Here is a 24,391-nt window from a genome sequence, read left to right on the forward strand (position 1 = left end):
GTTTAAATCACGCTATCATCAATAAGGCCACACGATATACACCTAAGTCACGGTGTAGCAGGCACCAGCAAAGTTCTTTCCCCGAGGCAAACATGGAGGCAATAAAGTTGCAAACCAGCTTACCCACTTCAGTGTCATTCTGGTTACATGACATGATAAATTTAAGCTGGTCATCATGATAAACTCTGTAATATAGTGAAGTCAGAGATTTGGGAAAAAAAGGAATTTTGGCCAAGTTTGGAACAATCTAGGAGGAAATGCGGCTCATCCTCAATCGAACCATTTTTGCAGAGGAGGCATACTCTCTATTTTCTATCGGGATTTTTGGTTTTTTATGACGATCCGTTTCAATTCGTAACTTGTGATTACTGACTCTTAATTTTGAAAATAAATAATAATAAATTCACGTTACGTTTGTGTTTTGATAAATTGCACCATATTGCATTTAAATGAATGACAGAGATGTCGTGGCGTGTCGTGACCCTGACATCTCATATCTTGTATGTTGTGTCTTATATCTCGTATGTCGTTCCATAATATAAGTTATGTCACAGCGAATGCCAACTGATAAGCCAATCGCATGCATCCAAAAATTAAAATGAAACAACATTTTCTTTATAAAAGAGACAATTTCCATTTATTTACAAAGTTACACAGATATTCAATACGTTCTAAACAAAAATGATACATAATACAATGACAGATATCTATAGCACCTTGATATATTTTACTGAACACTTTAACCATAACATATTGTTGAACACCTATAAACTATTAATCGAGAAATCATCAATGGATTTTTTTGAGAATATTTGAAGAGTATTTGGGTCGTCGCAATCGTTTACTCATAAATGTTCAGCTCTGTTACTACGCGTCGTACCGTTATTAGTTTTACGATGTATCGAATGCACTTCACCTGTGTCAGTCATTACTGTAACCGTTGATGATGGTGGTGGAGGCGGAGGACTGTGTTTACGTCTGTGACAGTACAATCCAACCGCAATAATCACTAAAATCACTAAAAATCCTGAGATTCCTAAAACTATCGGTAATAATTTCGACATCATATTGTTTGAGTCAGCGGAGGAGTAGTTATAAACGCTGTATATTTCTAATGCTTTTGCCGTATAATTCAACGATATACGCGCGATGTTTCTTCCTTTCGTTTGCAATGAATTTGCGTCAGTTTTTTGTTCACGTTCGATTGAATCGCGTCGAGTACGAGATTTTAATCCTAATTCATGAGTTATACTCCTTTTCCTCACATTATTACCGACGCTTATTGTATAGATTGCGTGTAAATACCACTGACGTCCTGCGTCAACCTGAAACGAGAAACGTTTAATGACGATTAGAAGCGAGGAAAGCAATTAATGGAGCAAAATGAATGGATTTTGTGGACTTCCCTAAGGAACATTGCAGGGCGGTTCCACGGTGCCTCACGTGAGGTACTCAAAAAATCTAATCCCCTTCTTCAAGAAAAGCATAAGATGTTCAAGATGACTTTAGAGCAATTTCATGACGCAAAATTTCCAAGTATATACATACTACATCCGATGGGTTTTTGGGTCGGAGTTTGATGGTGTGCCCTTATTTCCCAAACAATCATTTCATCGGGAACCTGAATTGCCAACATTGCACTTGTTGAGTATGGCTTGGGTTGATTCCTATCACTGTGCCTTTTTTATTTGGTGTGGTTATCTAAATTGGACCCTGGATCCACCCGTGCAATGGTTTGATGATATAGGCTGTATACAGCGAGGAGCTATTTACACTTACTTCAAACAGAGGTCGTGCATCCATGCTGAAACCATCAACACCTGATAATTGTCTCAGTATTTGCCGAGCTTCAATGTCATCCCCCGCTAACATGGCATTGAACTTTATATCTCTGAATGACTTTTTAACTGTTTCTGGTGAATCTTTGTCCTATTAATGACAATGAAAACGTATTTTCTCAACATCCATACTGGTATTCACATAGTTGAATGTGGATGAAAATATGATGATTTAAACTTACTAGAATTTTGAAAGTATATAGTAGCTCAGGTGACTGCTCAACGCAACCATATTCACCATTACTAGGATCATATTTAGGCACATATCCATCTTCACCAGTGCAGATAAAAACCTTTTCAATCGTAACTTTGAAAGGAGCATTGACTGCTTTAACAGGATCCATAACCACCCGGCCATGAATACGGTCATCTACAATATACAAAGTGCATAAGGATGATATTTAGTTTATATTTATATTGCTGGGTTTTATTCAAGAAGAATACAAACCAGGCATAAACATTGAATTAGAACTGGTAGTTAATGACTGTACATCATCTGCAACCCATTTATCTTTAGATTTCACCAGTTGAAACTGAGTATCAAGTGTATATTCAGCAGGAACCGGATCGCTAACTTGCTGGAACCGAACTTTCAAGTCGAAACTGAGAGCACTTCTCGGGGTACACTGTAGCGGAAGACTGTACGGTTGATTCCAGTTCGTTACACACGGTAACAATTGAATCAAATACTTTCCTGAATAATCGCGAACCTACAAAACATTTCAAATGAAATTTACTTTTGATATGTGCAATTATATTCATACAAGTTTTAAGAGACACTCACTGCATAATCTGAGGTGAACCTCCAAGTCTGTTCTGCTTGTACAAATGTAGAATCACTCTGAAGCAATTCTAATGTAAATGTCATGTCTGGATGATCAGCACATGTAACTACTGACATCATACTAGTTCCTACAAACACAATCATATCACAAGTGATTAAGGTAATTTAGCATGTGTTGTCTATTTGTTGTAATTCTTGACTTACGTGAATGTGACAGCACGAACTGACCACGGAACCGAGCTACAGTCCGAAACGTTACGACCAGACGATTATCTTTACGAATTCTCATACTAGTAGGATACAAATGTCCTGCAGAAAATACCAGATTTTATCAAAATTGAAAACTTAAAAGAGAATCATCAGTTCCACAGTTTTGACTCTACTATTTAAATAAGTTTAAGAGTCAAATATGTTACCAGGTTTAGGGTATTATTACCTTGAAGATCAGCACTCGCTGGTGTACTGACTCCATCTTGCCACAAGACAGCGGTATCATAAACAAATGACATCACAAGTCTTGTATTGAGGTCATAGTTCGCCCATCCACCACGAGCGGCAGGAGAGTGAAATATATAGGACAGATAAAACGGAACAGTCACGGCTACGTACGACTGTATTTCATCTTTAACCTGTGAATCAGTAGTAATAGCACCGCCGCAGTCCTTCACCAGTTCAGACATTGTGTAATAGTTCACAAACTCCCAGCGACATGATTCCAGATTCAGATTCCTAATAAAGAAAGAGTTCCAAAATACTTCATGAATCAATATTTTTTAGCTGGTATAATTTCTACTGAAGCGAACAGTTTGAAAATAGGCACTATAGTCTATAGTTATAAATATAATTACTCACTTGTAGAATTTGAGTGTTTTTGCAGTGCGCAGTGATTTACTGAACTCATGAGGCTGCCAGGAATCCTTACTATTCTCAACCGGTACATAGTTTGTTATGAAACTGAACTTATTGCCATTACGAGATGGTATGACCAGGTTTGAACATTTGTGTAGACCTTTACTGAAACTGCTACGACTCAGTGTTAATTCAAAGTTTGACAGAGTTTGAGTAGAGAATACTGGTAGCATACCATCTCTATGTGGGATAGATACAGATATAGCTATTGTATTAGGATGCTGAGAGTCCTCTGGACCTGAAAAATATTACGCATTATGAAATTCAAGTCTTCTTTTCTTAGCTACACTGCAACTAGTAGAGGTCTCCTACCTGTATATTTTAGTTTAGCGGAGTATGGATCAGCACCGTACGTTCCTGGGTTCTTTGGCTGACAAATTCCTTTTACAGGGTCGATAGTGACAATATTACTGATAGATTCTAATCCTGGTTCTCCTAATTCATTGACAGCTGTAGCAGCACACTGAATCCTACTACCTAAACAATTATAATCAAATAGGTTTTGGTAAAGAAGAATGAATTCATTGTAAAATGAAATTTGCAATGCAACACTTACCTGGTGAAAAGTAAATGCTGTCCAATACAATTCCTTTTGTAGAAGTGAAAAAAGTATCAGAATCCAAGTTCTTCATCGGAAATGATACACCATCTTCAGCAGACGGAGCTGAGGTTTTCCACCGGAATGTAGATAGAGTATCATTGATACCTTGTTGGGCGCAGTGTTTAGTCGTTTTCACATATTCAGGATGGTTGATATTACAAGGCTGAAAATATGAAATATCAAGAAATCCGATGAACAATTGATGTTCAGAGATGATTTAGATGAATTTCAACACTTTCAGATGAATAAATTTATAATCAATATATCATAAAATCTGGGATTGTTCATTATCTTCTACACTGAGAATACATCAGTTTTTCCTTCATCATGGATCCTATTCTTATATTCAAAATATTCTAACATTAAGAAAATTCTCATTTGCGCCGTAAAATCAGACTTACAGTGATACAGACAACAGGGTAACCATGTATGGGTGGCTTAGCAATTGCCGCTTCTTCGTAATCCATCAGTGAAACAATAACTGGTTTCAAAGGAAACGTTACTTCAGTTGGTTTACTCTGGTCTTCTATAAAAACCATCACACGGTTTGTCTGTGCAAAATAATATCACAGCATTACAGATACAAATATTAAAAAGCATCTCAGACCTGAGTAACCGAGAGACCTACCCCTATATCAGCAATCATAATACGATCTGGCTGCACGTGAATCGAAAAGGTTTCCGTCAATTCGCGTCGCTCGTCGTGAAGTATTTCGAGAGTAAGAATGTGTTCGGTTACATTCGGCATGAATTCGAAATCTATAAAACCACCAAATCATTAAAGAAGTACTGTAGAAATATCTGCAATGAGATTCTTAACACTCATAATATATTACCTTGAGTAAACCCACTATAGTCCATTCCAGATTTTGCCGATCCATCTCTAGTGAATACTCGTACAACTGAAGTTTTACTCAGATCTCCCATTCGTTTTAACGGAATACGCAAATACTTTCTAGAATTTGAATTACTCGGTTCTTTTACGACGTATTGCCTTTTACCGAATCCAATAACTGCTTCTGTAAAACGAAATTAACGCTTGCAGTTTGTATATGTACTTTCTCTCTCTCACGTTAGTGAACAGTCAATACTTACTGTCCCTTTCATCATTGATTGTAATTACAGTTGTGTTTGGTGATCCAAAAATCACTGAGTTCGCCACTGATGTCATCCCCAATAATAATCTGAATTCTTCATTTGCTTCATACAAATCATCATTTATCATTTGAACATTGCAAGATTTCTCACGTTCTCCTGTTAAATGTATATAAAATACGTGATATTCAGTAATCGAACCTAAAATAGATTCATGAGTATTTTTCTATTGAGAGACTCACCGGGATGAAAGGTGATCAGGGAAAGGTCTGAATTAGGACGTTCGACAAAATCCCGGGCGACCTGTGCTGACCCCTGGCGAGTGTAACAGCGAATTTGATTTGTAAAACTTCGATCCCCTGAACGTAATATCGGAACCTGTACCTGACCGGCGGCCTCGTCGAATTCATATTTAGATTTACCGAACTGGAATCGCGGCACTGAAATACAGGAAACGTTTGAACCAGGTGAACCACAATTATTCATAATATGCATATTCTTAGAACTGTAATATGCAGCATAATCCTTGCATCGGTTCACGGGTAAAAACAAAGTAAACAAATGCGATATCGATGAACTTACAAAAAAAGAACAACTAATACTTAGAAGATTTAGGAACTATGTTGTGTTAACATATCGTTTACCAGTTATATAGGTATATACGAATACAGGTGATTTCTAAAAAATTTATTGAGTCACGGTTTTGGTTTTTTCCTCAGCTGGTTTTTAAAAAGCCAAATTCTAATCAAAATCTCCATTAGATTTTACAATACTATTAAGAGGCAGTGTAAGTGATTTTTGTGCTAGTGATGTTGGAAGTAAATCCCGTTTACTTAACTCGACCAAAAGTAATTTGTCTGAAATATGACGTAGATTGTAGTTGTAATTGTTAGACAGCTCATTAGTTTGAGACAGGTGCCTCTTAGAGTTGGCATCAAACTATTATACAGCCATCAATGAATATAAACAGAACTTTAATTAAAATATACTGAATATTGCCGAGATTTACCTGAGTATTAATAGACCATAATTAGAAACATTGAACTATATATAGACCAGGTTTATATTAGCACTGGTACTTAATGCATTGTCATGTCTTCGAACTAAATATAGAAATTAAGCATAGAAAAATAACCTTAGTTGTAAATTTCCTGATGTTATGAAGACTTAATTAAGTAATTCAAGATATCTAACACTATGAGATGAGTTGGATCGAAGTAACTCTATTTAGGTAACCACAACACAAGGTTACTGTGTAGAATTTCACGGTTGATTGAACTGAATGAGATTCATGTTACTTCTTTGCAGAGCTGGTATACTGAATTGAATACATCAACGCATAGTTTTTATATTGAATATTGAATAAATGTAGTTTTGTTCTATATTGGTGAAACCAGGGGTCCTAATAAATCAAACTAATTTAATCAATATCAGTTGTTGAACATCGATAAAATGATACTAAAACAGAGGTTGAGGTCTGTAGAGGTGTACTGAGTAGTTTCCAGGTCTAAAATAGTTGAACTCATAACTGCTGAAATAATGCAAGATCATCATTACTCGTCAATAAACACTTGAGCTCGATATATAAACCTATCAATGATTGATTCCGGCAGCTTCTGAGGTGATAAAATTTCTAAACAAAATATACACCACTGAAAGAAATAACTGATGAAGTTCTATTCTAGAGGAGGTGAATGTTCTGACCACCGTAAGGTTAATTATAGTGATATCTCCCTTCTTAAATTAACTTCATAAGATAGTTTTCAGTAGCAGCGAGCGTGTTTTTTCTATATCAGTCTGGTATGGTTCTCAAATACCGAAGTCATATGAACTATTGAAAAACTTACAGTCAGACTTAGAGTCTGTAATAATGATCGTAGCTTTGCCCGGTTCACCGATTTCAGCGCCTTCGGGAACGCGTAAAACTACGCTGAATAATTCTTCCCCTTCAAGTTTTGCTCGAGCCGCGTCGTCGATGATTTTCACGCGTATTTTCTGACGTACGACCCCCGGAGGAAATTCTACACGACGCTGAATCGGGACGTAGTCAACGTTAGCTGAAATATCGAACAATTACGGTAACTGTTTACTGGCGAAGAGAAAAGAACTTTATTAAAACTCGAATAATTTTTTTCGTAAATGTGCAGAAATACAGGTGATTATAGAAGCGCAAACTGATATATTATCTAAGCAAACAAACTCAGTTATTCCAGAGGAATATCGTGGTAACTTAGACGCATTTTCTAGATTCATGTATAGCAACGGGTAAAAGAAAAACAATATCTTCATAGAAAGAGTCAATGTAGAGATGAAAAACTGCTCAATATCAGACAGTTTCAACTGTTCTGCTATCTTTGGTCATTTATGGTCTGGATTATGAATCATTTTAAGGCAAAATAATTGTAGTTATACCTTCAGCAGTTTGATTATTAGTTTCTCGAGTTCGTACTAAAACCGATGCAGACTTAGTGACATCCGGACCGCTGCGAACAATTATCACTTCAGCATGACCTTCACTTTCATCTACAACGTACTCGGCTGAACTAAAATAAACCTGTGGCTCTAAAACAAAAACAAAATGCAGCATCAGAAGAATATGTATGCATTTTAAGTCATTAAAACATTTCAGCTAATTTCTGTAGGGTTCTAAAGATCAGAGTGAATATGTGATACGAATGGACAGAGAAGGCCAGTAAATGTGGTCCCTTATCTTTCTCCTAGTTTATATCTCTCTTAGTTAGCCAACTGAGTTGAAGATAACTGAGGTAATGTAAGTGCTATTACATATGTTGAAGTAATATATTACGACATTAATAGCCTATTACTCTGCACCGTAGTTATAGATACCATAAAACTTTACAAGTGGTCGAACATATAGATCCTAATTCCTACAATGTTTGAGAATCTGGCTTGACGTTGACTTATTGCCCTTTTGTTTCTCTACGGATCGGTTTTATTTTCAAACAGATCTCGGTTGATTTTAGAAGATTTACACCAGATATAAACACAATGAATTCACTAGATAAGCTCAGTCAAGTTTCATTTTGATCAAACGTTTACGAGTTGAATGTTTGACCTTCAGAGGTTCTAATAATCAATAACACACAGTATTTGAAGTATGATCTTCGATTATGGAGGTCTTTCAGATTCGGCTTCATTTAACAAAATGCTAGAATTGAAATGTAGCATCACATACCAATTGACACAATTTTATCGCGTGGAATCATCGCAAAAATGTCAACTGACATAAAAATACCAACAATTATCAGATATAAAACAATTAAGCCTGATGCGGAAAATAAATAAAAATCCCTATAATATGAATATACTGATACCTCTATAAACAGTAACAGTAATTACAGATACGACCTGTAAATTATCGCGACCTGTCTCATCATTTAATGATCTATAATCACTTGTTACGACTAATTTTCACAAACAGATCTCGTTATTTTAGTAAATAGTTTCTATCTCATTCACTATATACGGTCAACAGCAGTCTGACTACAACTGCATTATATGATTTCAACGTGAGATTATGATACATTCCTCGATAGATGATTGGCACATTTTCTGGTGACGATGAACATCTAATTCATTGAAAAAGAGAGACCACTGAACATCAAACATACAGTAGATTCCTCTCAAATGCTTTCAAGTTGAATTTTTACTAAACCTGAACACAAATCTTAGAACCATTAAGCAACAGAATGTAAATCAAATTCCAATCTATTACAGGCAGTGTCTACTGTGTCACTTTAATCTTCGCTGCACATCAAAGAAAACTCAACACTTGGAATTATCAAATAAACTGTAAACTCTGACTCTTCATTTTCAATCCTATAAAGTAATATCACATTCTACTTACTGTCATTCTCATCTGGTTTGATAGTTATAATAGTAGTATTAATGAGTCCTAGTCGTCCACCGATTGGAACGCTCAATCGAACTCGAAACGATTCTTGCTCCTCGAATAACGCGTCGTCTATGATCGTAAGACGACATGTTTTCTGTTTCTCGTATCTGTCAAATCTGATCGCGCTCGACTGATCTTCTGGACGCGTAATATAATCACTGTAAGACGTTACAGTACCCGGAATAGTTCCAGTCGCTGAATCTGTGATGAAAAAAATTACAGATATTGATCGATACTGTCTGAATGATTGGTTTAGAATTCTAGCGCAGTAAAGAGATTTCCATCTCGGGTCATTGTATGAAGGGTACCTTTTTGCGTCATAAGGGGCACCCCAACAAAGCGAGCACCAAAGGCGCATAGCTAACAAAGGGGGTTCAGAAATTTTAGTGTCTTCTGAAGCCATTTCTAGGCATCCGAAACTGAATTTTTATGATGAATCATGAAACAAATTCACCAGAAATTAAAAAAGATTTTTGTCAACATTTTTTGGGGAGTCTCAAATTTAAGGGGAGGCCAGACCTGATGTTAACTTTAACTCAACTCATAGTCATGAAATCAGCCCCTGAGAGAATAACCATAGGAATTTATGAAGTAGCCGAAACCCAGGGTTAAAATAAAAAGAGAAATTGTTATTAGTATTCAGGTTTCAGCTTTGTTTTGAGTTATATAAACAGACCTTGTTCCGTAGCACAGATAACCATAAATTCATTCATCAGATCACCAGACCGATGAATCGGCACTGTCAATACACCGATATCTTCTGATACATTGTACGCGGCTTCTCTGAACGATACTGTCGATTCTGTAAATATACCATCATTACTTATCAAAGAAAAGCATTTCACAGATACAGAAATTATTTAAAAATGAAGAGTATCTTCAATAGGAGAGCTGGCTAATGGAGACTTCATATTATGAATACTGCAGAAGTCAGGACTGTATGCGTACCATCTTCAGGATCCCTGACTGTGATCAAAGCCGTAGTTGGTTCCTCAATTAAAGCCATTATCGGTTCACTAATATGAACCCTGAATTGTTCTTCTTTCTCAAACTGATCATCATCAACCATTCGTAACCTCCATTTCTTACTAGTTTGACCTGTAAACAATAAAACATCTATTTACCACAGAACAATATCGAGTTTCTCTTATTCCTAATTGTATTGTTTAATGGTATAAACAGCCCACATCACTTAGTGTTATCTCAATGCTGAGAGTTTTACTGGTCAGGTTTCTGTAGAAACATTCATAAAGGTTCTCTCATATCTATAGGATAAACATCTAAACTGCTTCAATGCAATTTACATGAACTTACATTTCTGAGATGGTTGAAAAATATAAAATCTATGCAAAAAAGATTTTATCTTAGAAATTCATATCAGGGGATGTTAGTTACCTGGATTAAATTGAACTTGAGTGGCATAACGAGGCTTGAAATCTTCACTCTTTCTGGCAGAGCCATCAATGGGTCCGATACCTGATCAAAAACAACATAATACACTTTATCATCAGTTCATATACAAAGAAATTATGTGAAAATCACTTCTTTTCTTCGAGGCCAACATCGAAAATAAATTAAACATTCCTCCGCGGCTAACTTACTTTTAGAGGAAGCAATATACGCTAAAACAAACTAACAAAATCCATCTTCAACAAAGGAAGTGTTGTTTAGAAAAAGCTACGAATCTTAAGTTGTTACTTGAAGTTTTCTTATAAACACTCTGTGCATTACGTTCATCTACTAAGACATTAGCATTCAATGTTGATGGGGTGGGATAAAAATTTGGATAAACCAGCAGGTATAACATCGGAGCAAAAACCTGATTATCACGCAAAACCACCCACTAATACTGAAACTGGAATTCAAAACATAACACGCAATGTTGATAGCTTCATTCATAATAAAACAAACAAACGTGTATCAATCATTGCTGGGTAGATTCAGGGAGCACTTTAATTATGCCAATGATAATGGATGTTCATTTTCTCGCTGCAATACAAATCATCAAATTGATTTGTCATTCAAAATTTCCCTGATCCCAACATTGTTGTATTTGAATGAATGTATCAATGGTAGTTACGATATGAATGACAAGATGACCAACGAGTGGCTGAAAGGGGAAATCCGATTGGCTAACCCTAGTCTTGATGTGGTTGATGAATGCCATGCAGTGAACTGAGGTCATTCATGGCAAGTCAGGGGAACTTCCTCGCTATTCCAATATTAAAGTCATACTCTTTACAAACATATCGAGTTGAACCAATGTGTTTATCACAGAAATTTAACTTAACACTTTCAACGATTGACAAATAACCTAAATATCTTAACCATAGATCTTTAAGAATACCCCGTGACTATGGGACACATCATTTTTATCAGTTTGGGTTACAATATACCTTAAATTATTTATATGAATGAAACATAAGTAAAGTGAAGTAATATCAAAGTGCTGCAAATGAATACCAAATAAACATGAAGTAAAAACCTAGTACACAGGCACACCTGCCCAAACAAACCCCACACTACTAGACCAAATATTATCCACGCTGAAGGCTGTCTAATCTATACCTCCCTAAACCAATCCTATCAGTAATAAACCCCAATCTAATCCCTTCAGGGAGGATAAATGATAATCTCTCGACTGCTTGGTTTTATAACTCAGAGGTCAGAAAACAGCTGAACGTTAGTAATTTGGATAAAGGAAGAGAAAGTAAACCCTCCTTGGATAAAATAAACTTCAGAAATTTCAAAAATACCAATTCCTGGAGTTTCTGTAAGAAAAATTCAGCAACCAAGGTAAATAAACGGTCTGTAGAAATAATTAGAAAATGCTGATATTCTACAATACAAAAACTGAATCTTAAGTCGAGAAAATATGAGAAATATCTCACACATAGAGCCTGAAATGATTACCTGACTGTCAGCACTAAAACACCTTCCATTCGGCGAGAGGTGAATCACAGTTAAACATAGCGGCAGAAATTTCAAACAGATTTTCAAAACTTTTGAGAAAGTAGTTAAGCTAATGAGTACAATATGCTACTAATTGGAACTAGTGCCCAGATAGCTGCATAAACTGTGCACTGAAAAAAACCAAATCAGTTCGAGATGATGCTATGTAGGTCTACGAGACTTCTCAGAAATCTAGCAAATCCTGTACATAATGTTTACTGTCAACAAGCTACTGTGTTTGCAATACGATGGTCTCCCCAAAGTTTTTGTAAATTTCCAATTGAGTAATTGCTTACACAAGGAGGGAAATTGCTACAAACATTTAGATTCATGAAGGGACTTTCAGATAAATGCTCTTACGTTATTGTAAACACGGTCGATGAAGTGTTTAAAACTGTACACCTGGTGCTGGACCAAACCTCACCTGTGCTGCACATACGATTTTCAATCTGAATTCATCGTGTAGCCTTTAAACCTCGAGTAGTAACCCTTTCTTATCGTTTGTCAGCTTTCTTGTAAGCAAGCGTGTTTACATTGAACTATCAGGCATTTACTTCACACATTTTGATAGTCATTAAACATTAAACATTAAAAAGATCGACAAGAACCAAAACTAACTCGGCTAATCATTGCTGGATTAAAAACAAGAAACACAAATTTTTAAAAATCTTGTGGAATAACAAACAGGTTGTAAAAATGCTATCAACAACTTGCTCAATATCAGGGAAAGTTTCTCCTCTGATCGCTGCTGCTGCTGCTGCTGCTGATACACGGAGCGATATTTAAACCTCCCGTAGATCTCTGTAGAATAGATTAGCGCTGCTTTCTTGACAATTCATGCCAATCTGAATCTTATTGAAGGATCGCTCGCTGTTTTGAGTGGGAAAACTGCGATAACAGAAAATGAGTTGCCTAATCAACCACAACATATAAAGAAACAACTAGAAACTGTTGCATGAGTATGTACTACTGCGCGTTTGAACTAAAAAATTACAAACAGCGCATTTCTGAACTCGACACAGGATAATCAAACAAGTCACACAATTCGAATTTTATATGAAATAATTTATCATAATGGAAGCACAACATTTCGCTTGATGAATAACAGCCATCATCAGGTGAAATGCGATAGTGGATAGAGGATAGTGGACTAAATATTTGTTCAAAAGTAAAAACAAAATGTCATATAATGAACTGTACTTACTGACAAATGACGTTTCTTTCAGATATCCTCTACGTTTCAGGGTCAACTCGAGGTGACGCTTTGTTTCGAGAATTATGTATTCACTTTTCTCCAGCGAGATCCATGGCCAGTTCAATGTAAATCTTTGCTTTTCTAAACTGTTACCTCCTATAAGAAATACATTTCATCAGAAAACAAAATAATTTAACGGTTAAACTTTCTTAAGTCGTCATCTCCTTTTTGAGTCTTAATTAATATTTTCTATTCAATCTACTAAGCGTAAGTCATCATTTGGATAAATGGTTAACATAATGATTGCCATAATCATGGCATTTCAAGAAAGTCTGACTGTATTATCAGTAACATTAGCCCAGATGTATGTTTCATCTTTGACATTATGCAGGATCCTGTGATTCAAACTGAAGCTCTTGGTTCTCAAAGGGTTAAACCTATTTCGAGGGACATTGAAGACATTCTGATCAGATAATTACAACCATTGCCAATATTCCAAACACGTCTGTGAGTTGTAAATTACACAGTAATTATAGGAATCTTTTCAATTAAGACTATTAAACAGCTACCACAGACTGCGGTCAATCACAGTTACGAGCGAGCGCGTAACTCACGACTGATCATTGCTGCATAGATCACCAGAAAACATCATCAAAATCATGTTTTATCGAAGCGATTAAAAAGTTGTAATTTAATTTCCTGACAAGAAAATCGATCTTATCCGCAGCATAAGCCGGGAGCCAGTATCTGAGAATCCCGGATGGATTCACGGTGGTGGTTCCCACCCGGGTATTATCTCGATGAAAAAACAAATTACTTCTCGAAAGAGAGAGTTTATGTTGAGGGGAGTATTTCTCGTGAAGATTTAATCACCTTAATCGGCAAAACTTATCACCTGGGCTTCGAAGAAGCAACTCGCAAAGATAAGTTTAACGTGATAAAACGTTCTTAAAAACGTGAATGTTATCGCTTTGATAAACTAAACATTAGTTTACTACACAACCTCAATACAAACTTATGCATGTAGTCTCAACCTTTCAGTCGTTTACATCGTAAAATGATAGCTGACAACTTATTAATTTCTAAATGTTGTAACGAACTGATGCATGACTTTATTGATCGAGAATTTACTGGAGTCATCTCTCCTCTCTCTATCTCTCCTTGGGAAGTACGACCCATATATCCACAGCGATAGATTTTAATTATGGATAAGATCGAAATTTGAAGGGTTTGAATGACAATGTAGAAATCTGCTCATTTTAGTTCAGTGAAATTCCACAGATTGTTCTTGCCTTCGTTAATCTAATTTGAATAGAAAATTGTGCGTAGTAAAAATATATAGTAAAATTCCATTCCACCAAAAAACCTGCAAGGGTCAAAATAGGAATGTTTTGAAGGTATAGAGTTAGAACCCCACATCCATCAAAGTCAACAATCCTTCTCGTTAGAAAAAAATTACCCCTCCTTCAGGGAGGCGGCAACTCCCTGTAGTAGAACCACCTGTTGTTGGTGTGAGTGGATTGAGCAATATATTCTCGATAAAAATACTAAACAACACAGAAAGTTTAAAACCCTTATGAAGTTAAGAAATATGCGTCTCTAGTCTTCGATAAGACTGCAGTTGAGAACCACAAATACGTCTAAATTACGTAAAACATATAAATGTGGCGAGCAACAACATTCGTCAACCGGGAATATTTGTACTTCATAGATTTCCTGATGATTCATTAAACAACTGATGTAGAAAAAACTCTGCCATATTTGGCTGATGATGGTAATGACTGATCTGGGTAACTAGGTGACTCTTTAGTCCACAATAGTAAAGTAGTAACTCATTTGTTTTTTAGATGTATCTCGATCTAGCACAGAATGAATGAAAATTAAAAAAACAACTTCTAGTACCCGTATATCCTGGTCTGTGCCCGGGAGCTGAGTTAAAAATCAACCACAATTACATAATCATTGTCTCAATGGATGCATATATACCAGCAGCACTTCACTGCAGATTACTCTCTCCTCATAATAATCTCTTTTATACTCATATTCATAGAAGGCAATATTACCGCTCCATGTTGTTTACTACAGAATTTCATTTTTAAATATCATTTGACGTGATGTAGTAACCAGCGACGAAAAAATCATTTATGATTTATTCCCATTCATTATATATAGTTGTATAATTAATTCAATTAACATTTGTCACTAATAAATCTCCCATTTCCTTATTTGGGATAGATCACAATTCAGTAGAACATTTACAGCAAGTAAAAAATTTGTTCCCAATGCGTGTAAAAGTCTTTGAATTGGTAGCATTTCGACATTCATTGGCTGATAACTGATTCAATAACTCGTACTTACCCTTATCAGTGACTTTAAATATGAATTCATCACTCGTAGCATTAATACCTCGTGTTAAAACATATTTGATTCTCGATCCATCGATATCATCTACAAAAATAAACAAATCATTTATTTCAACAAAACTGTCTAAAAAAACTCCACTTACAAACCCATCCCATTTTTGTTCAAGACTTTCGCATTTTAATTTCAATAGTAAAAACAGCTGAAAATTATTCAAGGTTAAAAGACAAACCAAGCGAAAATAAATGATTCAAAGGATAAATACACGTAGGGCGCACCTGATAATAGGTTAGCTTACTAACTAAATATCAACCTCATACCTAATTAACCTAATAACATAAACATAGATTATAGACCAGTAACTCATTCAACACCAGTACTATTACCCTTCATACTGAAATTACTCAGTTCAGAGTACTATTAATTTCTTCAGTAAAAATGCAGTTTCAGTATCAGACATATCAATGAATCATAGAATTCCCATATTTGGTAGTGATTTTAAACGATAGAATGCACAAAACAACATAATTTCATTCGTATCAGGTCTGGGATGATTCGGAAAGAAGATTCCACCTCACAGATAGCACTTTGATACACTCACAACACTTCCATCTAAAATCTGTTAGGACAGTGGGGGGACCTTTATGTTTTCGTAAGAAACATTCACTTTTTTGTTTTTGTGGTAAAACAACATCACTAACAACGCGATGATACAGTTTTTCTATTGTGCCCGAGATACAAATAATATTTTTTCGGCGGCGCCAAGCATCGAGTAACGAAAACATTCGGCTTTTAACGTTCGTCCCTGGCGATGATGATGATGAAAGCGCTGTTTATCAAATTGCGAGAGCGCAACGAAATTATAAGACAAGAGAAAACAGATGAAAGATCGATATAATGAGATTAAGAACGTTGATTTTACAGCAGAATGAACATCTATTCCAGCAGAGATAATTCTGAGCAGGAACTTATCTCGTTTGCTTCACTGGAAATCTCGCCGAAGCTGCGAGGATTCTATGTCAATTTATCATTGACTTGTTAATCCATGTCAGGCTTTATTCGTACAATAATGGACCGAATGAAACATCTATCACGCTATTTGATGGTCAATCTTTGATACTCGTAGGCTTCGGCGCTGATCAATAAATTTTCACTATCGCAACATTTGATCAATACTAAAATCTAGCCTCGAATCAAATCTACGGATACGAAAAATACACGACTAAACTACATTCTATAATCAATAACAAAAGTTTTTAAAGTGGGATGAATTTTTTAAAGAAAATGCGTGTTATGTCTGGATTAATTTTTTTTAGGTGCGAGGTCATCTTATGAAAAACAGTCAAACTACGCAGAGATAACGGCACTAATTATTTCAAAACGAACAAGTAGGAACAGGTAGGTGCGCTGAGAAAGAATCTGGTGTAATGATATTCACGTGTAAAAATCATCATCAAAAGCAGGTTGATGAGAGACTGGGAGTGGAGGAAGAGTAACAACACAAGGTGCTAATACTCGTGTAAGTTTTAACAATCATCGAGCTGTGGCCCTGGACTGAAATTTGGAGGACTTCATCGAGAGGATAGACTGAACGTTTTTGAATCAGTCAAAACGATAGAATTTCAGGAAAAGAATGTATAATTTACAGACAGTATAGAGAAACAGTAAGCGCACATGATTTGTTGATATGACAGGAATTTAAGAAGCTGAGTTGTTGTAAAGAGTAAAGAATGAAACAACTGTTTTTTCACATCAGTTCCATTCACATACAACACACAACCACTTTAACTAATACTGAGCTTCTCAAGCACCGCGTTCGTTCGCAGTTCAGTTTCAAGTATTCTGTAGGAAAACTTGAAACAATTTGTTCTCAGTAAAGGAGCGTTTTGACACGATTTTCCTTCAGATTTCAGAAGGAACGCTTCATGAACTGGATAGATGAAAGATTGCATTCCCGATATTCCCGATACATCTGCTTCAATTGAAGCGCGAAATGAAACCATCGTTCCAGATTTACAAATGAATTAATAATAGGAATAAAATAATCTCAGTTTCTGCATCGATGAACGACAAAATCCATCAACAAATCAGACAGACTGAATTCAGCAACAGTTGACTGACTGCTACGACTCCAGGGACTTCGAGATCTGTTGTTTTTATCAGCGAATTCATCAGCACCGATATATCAAATATTATGACATCTCGAGAAGACCGGTATGAGTCACCCCAATTATAAAATCTCCGTCTAAAGTCTACACGACAAATAATTGTCATCAATGATACCATTTACTACGACTAGGCAAACATTGACGACTAGCAAATATTGACTAGCGCCCGTATAATCCTAGTCAGTACAACAATAACGTCGCTTTCATGAATTACAAGAGTCCGCACGGGAACATAGATCGGTTTTTTCGAGTACCCTCATGTTCTATTTCAAATAGTTACAATAGTTTCTTCTGCGTTCATCATACCTCGCCGTAAATGTATTATAAGTGGATGATGGTTTCCAAAAACATTTGTAGCATCGGAGCAGGATATTGAGCTAACAAAAATCAAAGAGTTGAACTTACAGTGAACTATATAAATCCTCTAGAATATCTACAACGTAAATAGAATGATGCCACAAATTTTACATTCATTAAAATGTAACCAATGTTTCCACTGTTGACACAGGTATCATCAGAAACAACGAACTTGTCTTGTGTTTCATCGCATAAAATAAAGTGTTTCATTCGACTTCTAGATGATATTTTGAAAAACGGTTTTTTCCCCGATCAAGAATTCGCTGCAGAAAACTTTCCCTAAGCTTCAGTTCATCGCGTCCTCGTAGCATCACCTGCCTAGAAACTTTTGAACTTTCAGCCCTTCGGAAAACAGTCTATTTCAAAACAATAACCTTTTGTAGTTTAAACGAAGCGTGAAACCGGGTGATAAATAAATCTAAGTGTGAGATGATGAATATCTGTGTGAGATGGATAGATTGAAGAACATACTATAAGAGATTTCAGTTGTAATGAAAACACTTGTTTTACAAGTTACATGTACTCACACCTGACTAGACGGATTTAACACTATCTTATATCCTGTAGCATAAAACTTGTATCTTCACCTCTTTCATTCTGTTCTATCACTGATCATATCGCGCTTCTAACTATTTCAGTTTTGCTCACGGCAATAGTCAAGAATCATTTGAAATTGTTCTTACCTTGGCTCCACGACGTTGTATTCAGGCCGCCTTTACCCAAATCCACCAATATCCCATATTTTGGCGAATGCGTGACTTCGAAGTCTAGCGATTTCGGAGGACTGTCTCTGTCTAAAACATTCAGTTCCCTGTTAGAAATGATTGCTCCGTATCGCTGCCCATTATCGTCGAGACTCAGAGATGAAACTCCGAAGTTCGCTCCTATGTAAGGAACGCCGTTATCGACCGGAATGATTTTGATCTGTAATAACTGAGGTCTTCTGGTCGTACTTCTCGTGTTCGGATAAACGTAAAAGTCGTAATGCGAACCGTCGGTGACAACGAACATGAATTTATCTTCGATCGTTTCCGTTCCGTCGTGTTCGTAACTGATCAGATTCTGATTTAAATCGTCCATAGTAAACTGATGAGTGCTGGGTAAACCGGCTTTTAACAGGCGTCCGTGCATCGGAGACTGCGTCACGTGAAACTTTACTTTATTGTCCTCCGTGTCGCGATCTACGGCTTTTAGATTAAACGGAGTTATCAACTTCGACTTTCCTTCTTTCACCGACAACGGACTGAACATCAATACGGGTTTTTTATTATCGATATCGCTGATTGAAATGCGGAAAGTTTGAACGATCGTATTGAATCCATCGGTGACTTTAAACTCGAAACTATCCATCCTTTCTTCATCGTCGCTTGTGTGAACGTATTTGATTTTATTACCGGCGAGTTCTAATTGCGTAAACTGCGTAATCCTTTCTCCCGGTTTATCGACGGATTCGAGGTGACCGCTGCGCGGACTGCGACTGATCGTATAAATCAGGTTCTCGTCGGGACTGTTCCGATCGGAGGTCGACAGAACGTCGGTCGTTATGACGACGTCGCCGCCCTCGGCGAGTTCGACTCCGCTGTTCACGACTTGAGGATAAATCAGATCAACTCCATCGACTACGATATGAAAATACTGATCGACCAACGGATTAAAACCATCGGTAACATCGAATTTAATCAGATCACGATAATCTCCGGATCCTTTATGGAAATAACGTAACTGACCGGCGTCGAGTTCTCGCTGAGTGAAGTTCATCGAAGTCGTCAGGTTTTCAGTGATCTGGTTTTTAACTCGTTGTAGTTTACCGTGAGTCGGTTCTTTCCAAATGACGTAAAGAAGATTCTCGTCGTCCGAGTCGAGGTCAGTCGCTCTGAGGACGTCGTTACTGATCAGACGCATTTTACCTCGTTCTACGTGTAAACCATTATTAACCTCGAGAACCGGTGTTTCGTCGTCCACTGGTATCACGGCGACCACGACTTTATTGTCGACGCTGTGAATACCGTCGGAAACCCGGATCTTGAATTCGTCGGACTTCGTTTCGGAATCATCGTGTTCGTAAACGAGTGTCGAAGCGACGGAAATATCGGCCAGCGAGAAATTATGAGCGAGGACGGCTCCGGTCGGTTTCTGACGGAGAATACTACCGTGCGTCGGATGTTCTAAGATCGTAAAGAAGAGTTTATCGGGAGGAACGTCTCGATCTAACGCGTTCAGTATCGGAGTATCGATCTGTAAACTTCGTCCTTCTAAAACTACGAATTCTCGTACATAGATTTCGGGAGGTTCGTCGTTTTGCGGGAGAATGATCACCGGGAATTGATATTTCGGCGACGAGTTAACGCCGTCCGAACATCTGAATGAGAATTTATCTTCTACCGGTTCTAAACCTTTATGAATACTTTGAACGTAGTTTATTTTGCCGCCGTAGATTTCTTTAATAGTGTAAGAACTGATCATGATCCCGAGACGTGGTTTCTGTGAACCGGGAGCAGGCGAGATGTTCTCCAGGTATCCGTGCTGCGGTTGATCCGTAATCGTACACACGATATCGGTCATCTCCGTGTCCGTATCACTGGCCATTAAATGCGGAGACATGATGGCAGCTTTACCTCCTTCTTCAACCGTAAAAACATGTCCAATTACGATAACAGGTGCTTCGTTATCGATAGGAAGTATAGTTATATAAATAGTCACTTTATTGATCTTGTTTCCGCCGACTATCCAGTCATGTGACATGTCCGAGATCGTTAGATTGAAACTGTCTTTGCGACTTTTCAGTCCGATTTCTCCCCCGACGTGACGATAACTGATGCGACCTTCGACGACATCTTTCTGCGTAAACTGACGAACTCTTCTTCCGTTCAAAGCCACAATTCCTTCTCTAGGTTGGACGTCGATTATGAAGGTCAGTAGAAGGTCATCCGTGTCTCGATCTATGGCACGGATTTTATCGGTAGTTAAAGTCACCGACTGACCTTCACCGACCTCCAGGAACACGCTCAGACTTCCATCAGGAACTTCTAAAGTTGGAGCTTCATCGTCGATACTCTTTATTTCTATATTAACCGAACCCTCTACGTGGTGAATGCCATCAGTTACATCGAAACAGAAATTATCGAGCTCCATCTCGACTCCTGTATTCACGTAAACCATTGCCCCGCGCTGGATGTCGTCGCGTTTAAACTTGTCACCGACTTGTAACATTTTACCATCAAGTTGAATCCGTCCGTGGTCGGGTAAATCAGTGATCGTAAAGATCAGATTATTCACATCTGTATCGGGATCTACGACATCTAGCACGTCAGTTTTCAGCACGTAGAATCCGTTCTCCATTACTCTAAATTTCCGATGTAAAACCGTCGGTGGTTTATTATCGATCGGTCTCAAACTGATCTTAAACATCTGATCGGGTAAAGCGTTACCATTCGGATCCTCGACTTTATAGTTGAATATGACGACTCTGGTTGCGATTCCGAGTTCTTCGCTAGGTGGTTTATAAGCGATTAGATGATGGTTCACCTGCGCCTGGTTGAAAGTTGTCACTTCTACGCTCGGATTGTCGGTTAGAACAATTTTTCCAGCGTTCGAACGTTTCGATTCGTCGATATCGTGCGGTAGTTTAGTGATGGTATATTTGATATCTCGATCGTGAGTAGTTTCGTCCGTATAGCGCAGGTGATGTTTACCAAACGGCGTCAATATCGACTCCTGTACGACCATCTGCATTTTGGCATCGGGATGCATCTGAGGTGGACTGCTATCGTACGGTAGAACTTTGATAACTATTTCCTTATCGGACGATTCGTTCGGTGGCACGTTATTGTCGAGAACGTGAAAACGTAGTCGATCCATGAACGGATGAGAACGTTGATCTCCGACGTGTTTATAATAAACTCGCTCGTCGTCGATGTCTCTTCGCGTCCACTGCATCACCGCGCGTTCGTAATGATCGTTCACTCGTCGCCAGGTCTTCGGTTCAAACGGAGCCTGCGTCTGCCGGAACACGACCTGACTCTCGCGAGAAAATGGCGGCACCAAACGGAACCGGATACTGGAATCCTCGCTGTCGACGTCGGTCGCGCTGAGAATAAACCGAGATATCAGGAAATAGTCACCGCGTCTGATAGTAATACCGGTGTTTATATCGACGACTGGCGCCGTGTCATCGACTGGGTAGATTATAACCGCAAACAGAAACTCAACTTCATTCGTTCCGTCCGTCATACGAAACACGATATTATCGCTGTACGTATCGCTACCATCGTGCTGGTACGTGACTAACCCCGATGCCAGATCAGACGGAGTAAAATATTCCCTCTTTCCACCCAGAATGTGTAATTCACCGTGTCTTAATCCACCGATAACCGAAACCCGAACCAATCTCAGGTTATCTTCATCGGAAATTTCTAGATTCAATAATTTGATCGTGCGCGACTGTCCTTCGTATAGTGATAACCCGGTATTTGTGGTTACTATCGGAGCGAGCGTATTCTTCGGTTTAACGACGATCATCAGAGTAAACGGATCGGATATTAACCCTTCCTCGTCCACAGCGACCATCTCCGCCTGGAATATTCGCTGATTATTCGAATCAGAACTCGGCGGTGTGTAAGCGATTTTCAGATCCTTTACATCACTCTGTCTGAATTCGGTAATCTCGCGTCGTCTGTCATCGGTGCTGACAATCATCCCTCCTCCGTTAGGCAGCCGTCCGGAGACGCGAAATACTAAATTACTAGCCGGCGTTTCTAAGTCTTCAGCGGCGAGGATTTTAGTGGTAATTGCCGTCATCACGAACTGATTGACTTCCATTATCAAGTGAGCTCGAGGGTTCGCTTTAGGTTTCGTGTTTTTGTGGCCGCTTTTGATTTCGACTGTGATTTGAAAATACTCGCGCCTGACGTTGCCCATATTATCGGTAACTTCCGCTAACATTGGAATGAAATCTTGTTGAGGAGATCTGAGAGTTTTCGTGTGACGGTACCGATGTCCCGACGTTATAAACTCCGTACAACTTTTCTCGATCAAATCTTCTAATTCTCCTTCGAGTTTTCCGTATCGAGGAAGATTGCCGATATTGCCGTCCGTTAAACTACCGATCACGCTTAAAGCGCATCTTTCATTTTCTTTGTTGAAATTGAAATTTAAAACGGTATTATCGATGATTTGACTGAATCGCTCGTTACGCGGTACTTCTAAAGGCTGGTTTTTCTCGATGATATCGAACGGTTCGAAAGTGATTTTAACTGTCATTAGAAATGGAATGATTAAAGTTTCTGCCGGGGAATCGTATTTGATCTGTAATTTAATGGTGTCTTTCACCGGGCTACGCGCCCCGAAATGAGAATAATAAACAGCCCCCGGAGCAAAACGACAAGGAAACTCACCACTAGGGGGCGCAAACATTAATCCCGGTTTCCACGGATTAGTGACATCGTGCAAGATTTTCACAACGCAAGAATCTCCCGGTTCGACGTGAATTCCTAAATGTCTATTCGGATCTAAATACACAGTCCGCCCGAATGGTACCGATAATTGTCTGTTTACCCGTAGTATATTCTGTTCCAATAAGTGACTGTAATCTTGCGTAAAACTTTCTCCGATCAGTAAAAATACAGTCATCTCGACGAATCGGATGAATATCAAACTCACGTTCGAAAAATTCGGTCCATTCATCTTCGTGTTCCTGGATGCTGGAATCATGATCAACATCATCTCCCGCATCAAAGTAAAGCTACACTCACAGATTGTGCCATGTAGTGACACTGAGAGAGAGAGAGTGGATGTAAAGTGGTGCACACTCAGCGGTGGTTCACTGTGTAATAACAGTGCAGCAACTTTGAGAGAAGCGAGAAGCACATGGCTACTCAGGGTGTAGGAATACGCTGTCTAAAGATAAACAAACTAAAAACCAAATTTACACCTACAATTCCCATATCAATCCATCATAAAGAAAACTTACTTATTGAAACCATCAATATTTTCACGAAATAACTGTTTTGAAGCGAAAGACAAAAGATACAAGATAAAACTACATTCACCGCGTTGGAATATTAAGTACTTCGCCCCGATCATGTAAACATCGCGGAATTGCTCTTACTTATCATTCAAATTTAAAGCATCCTTAACCGACAAAGATTTAAAAACCCGTCTCATATAGCCGGAGAACACTCGAAGCAACTATAAGAAATGCCAGATTAATGAATATA

At 37.9% G+C, this 24,391-nt stretch overlaps 1 protein-coding gene across 1 annotated transcript; it reads right to left on the minus strand.

Moving 5' to 3' along the window:
- Positions 1-657: 657 nt before the first annotated feature.
- LOC141905085 (FRAS1-related extracellular matrix protein 2-like) lies at positions 658-23,825 on the minus strand. The gene is made up of 24 exons (XM_074793829.1): positions 18,860-23,825; positions 15,649-15,738; positions 13,300-13,446; positions 10,539-10,619; positions 10,092-10,241; positions 9,820-9,945; positions 9,096-9,344; positions 7,640-7,789; positions 7,075-7,284; positions 5,470-5,667; positions 5,228-5,386; positions 4,969-5,151; positions 4,761-4,891; positions 4,534-4,683; positions 4,088-4,295; positions 3,844-4,008; positions 3,475-3,769; positions 3,059-3,351; positions 2,827-2,931; positions 2,623-2,750; positions 2,287-2,548; positions 2,021-2,208; positions 1,780-1,929; positions 658-1,325 (listed from the first exon to the last, which is right to left on the minus strand). The coding sequence occupies exons 1-24, from the start codon at positions 23,802-23,804 to the stop codon at positions 846-848; spliced, it is 9,243 nt and encodes a 3,080-aa protein (XP_074649930.1). The 5' UTR covers positions 23,805-23,825; the 3' UTR covers positions 658-845.
- Between the last annotated feature and the right edge of the window lie 566 nt (positions 23,826-24,391).

This window comes from Tubulanus polymorphus, chromosome 5, assembly GCF_964204645.1.
Source record: "Tubulanus polymorphus chromosome 5, tnTubPoly1.2, whole genome shotgun sequence".
Classification (NCBI taxonomy): Eukaryota; Metazoa; Nemertea; class Palaeonemertea; order Tubulaniformes; family Tubulanidae; genus Tubulanus; species Tubulanus polymorphus.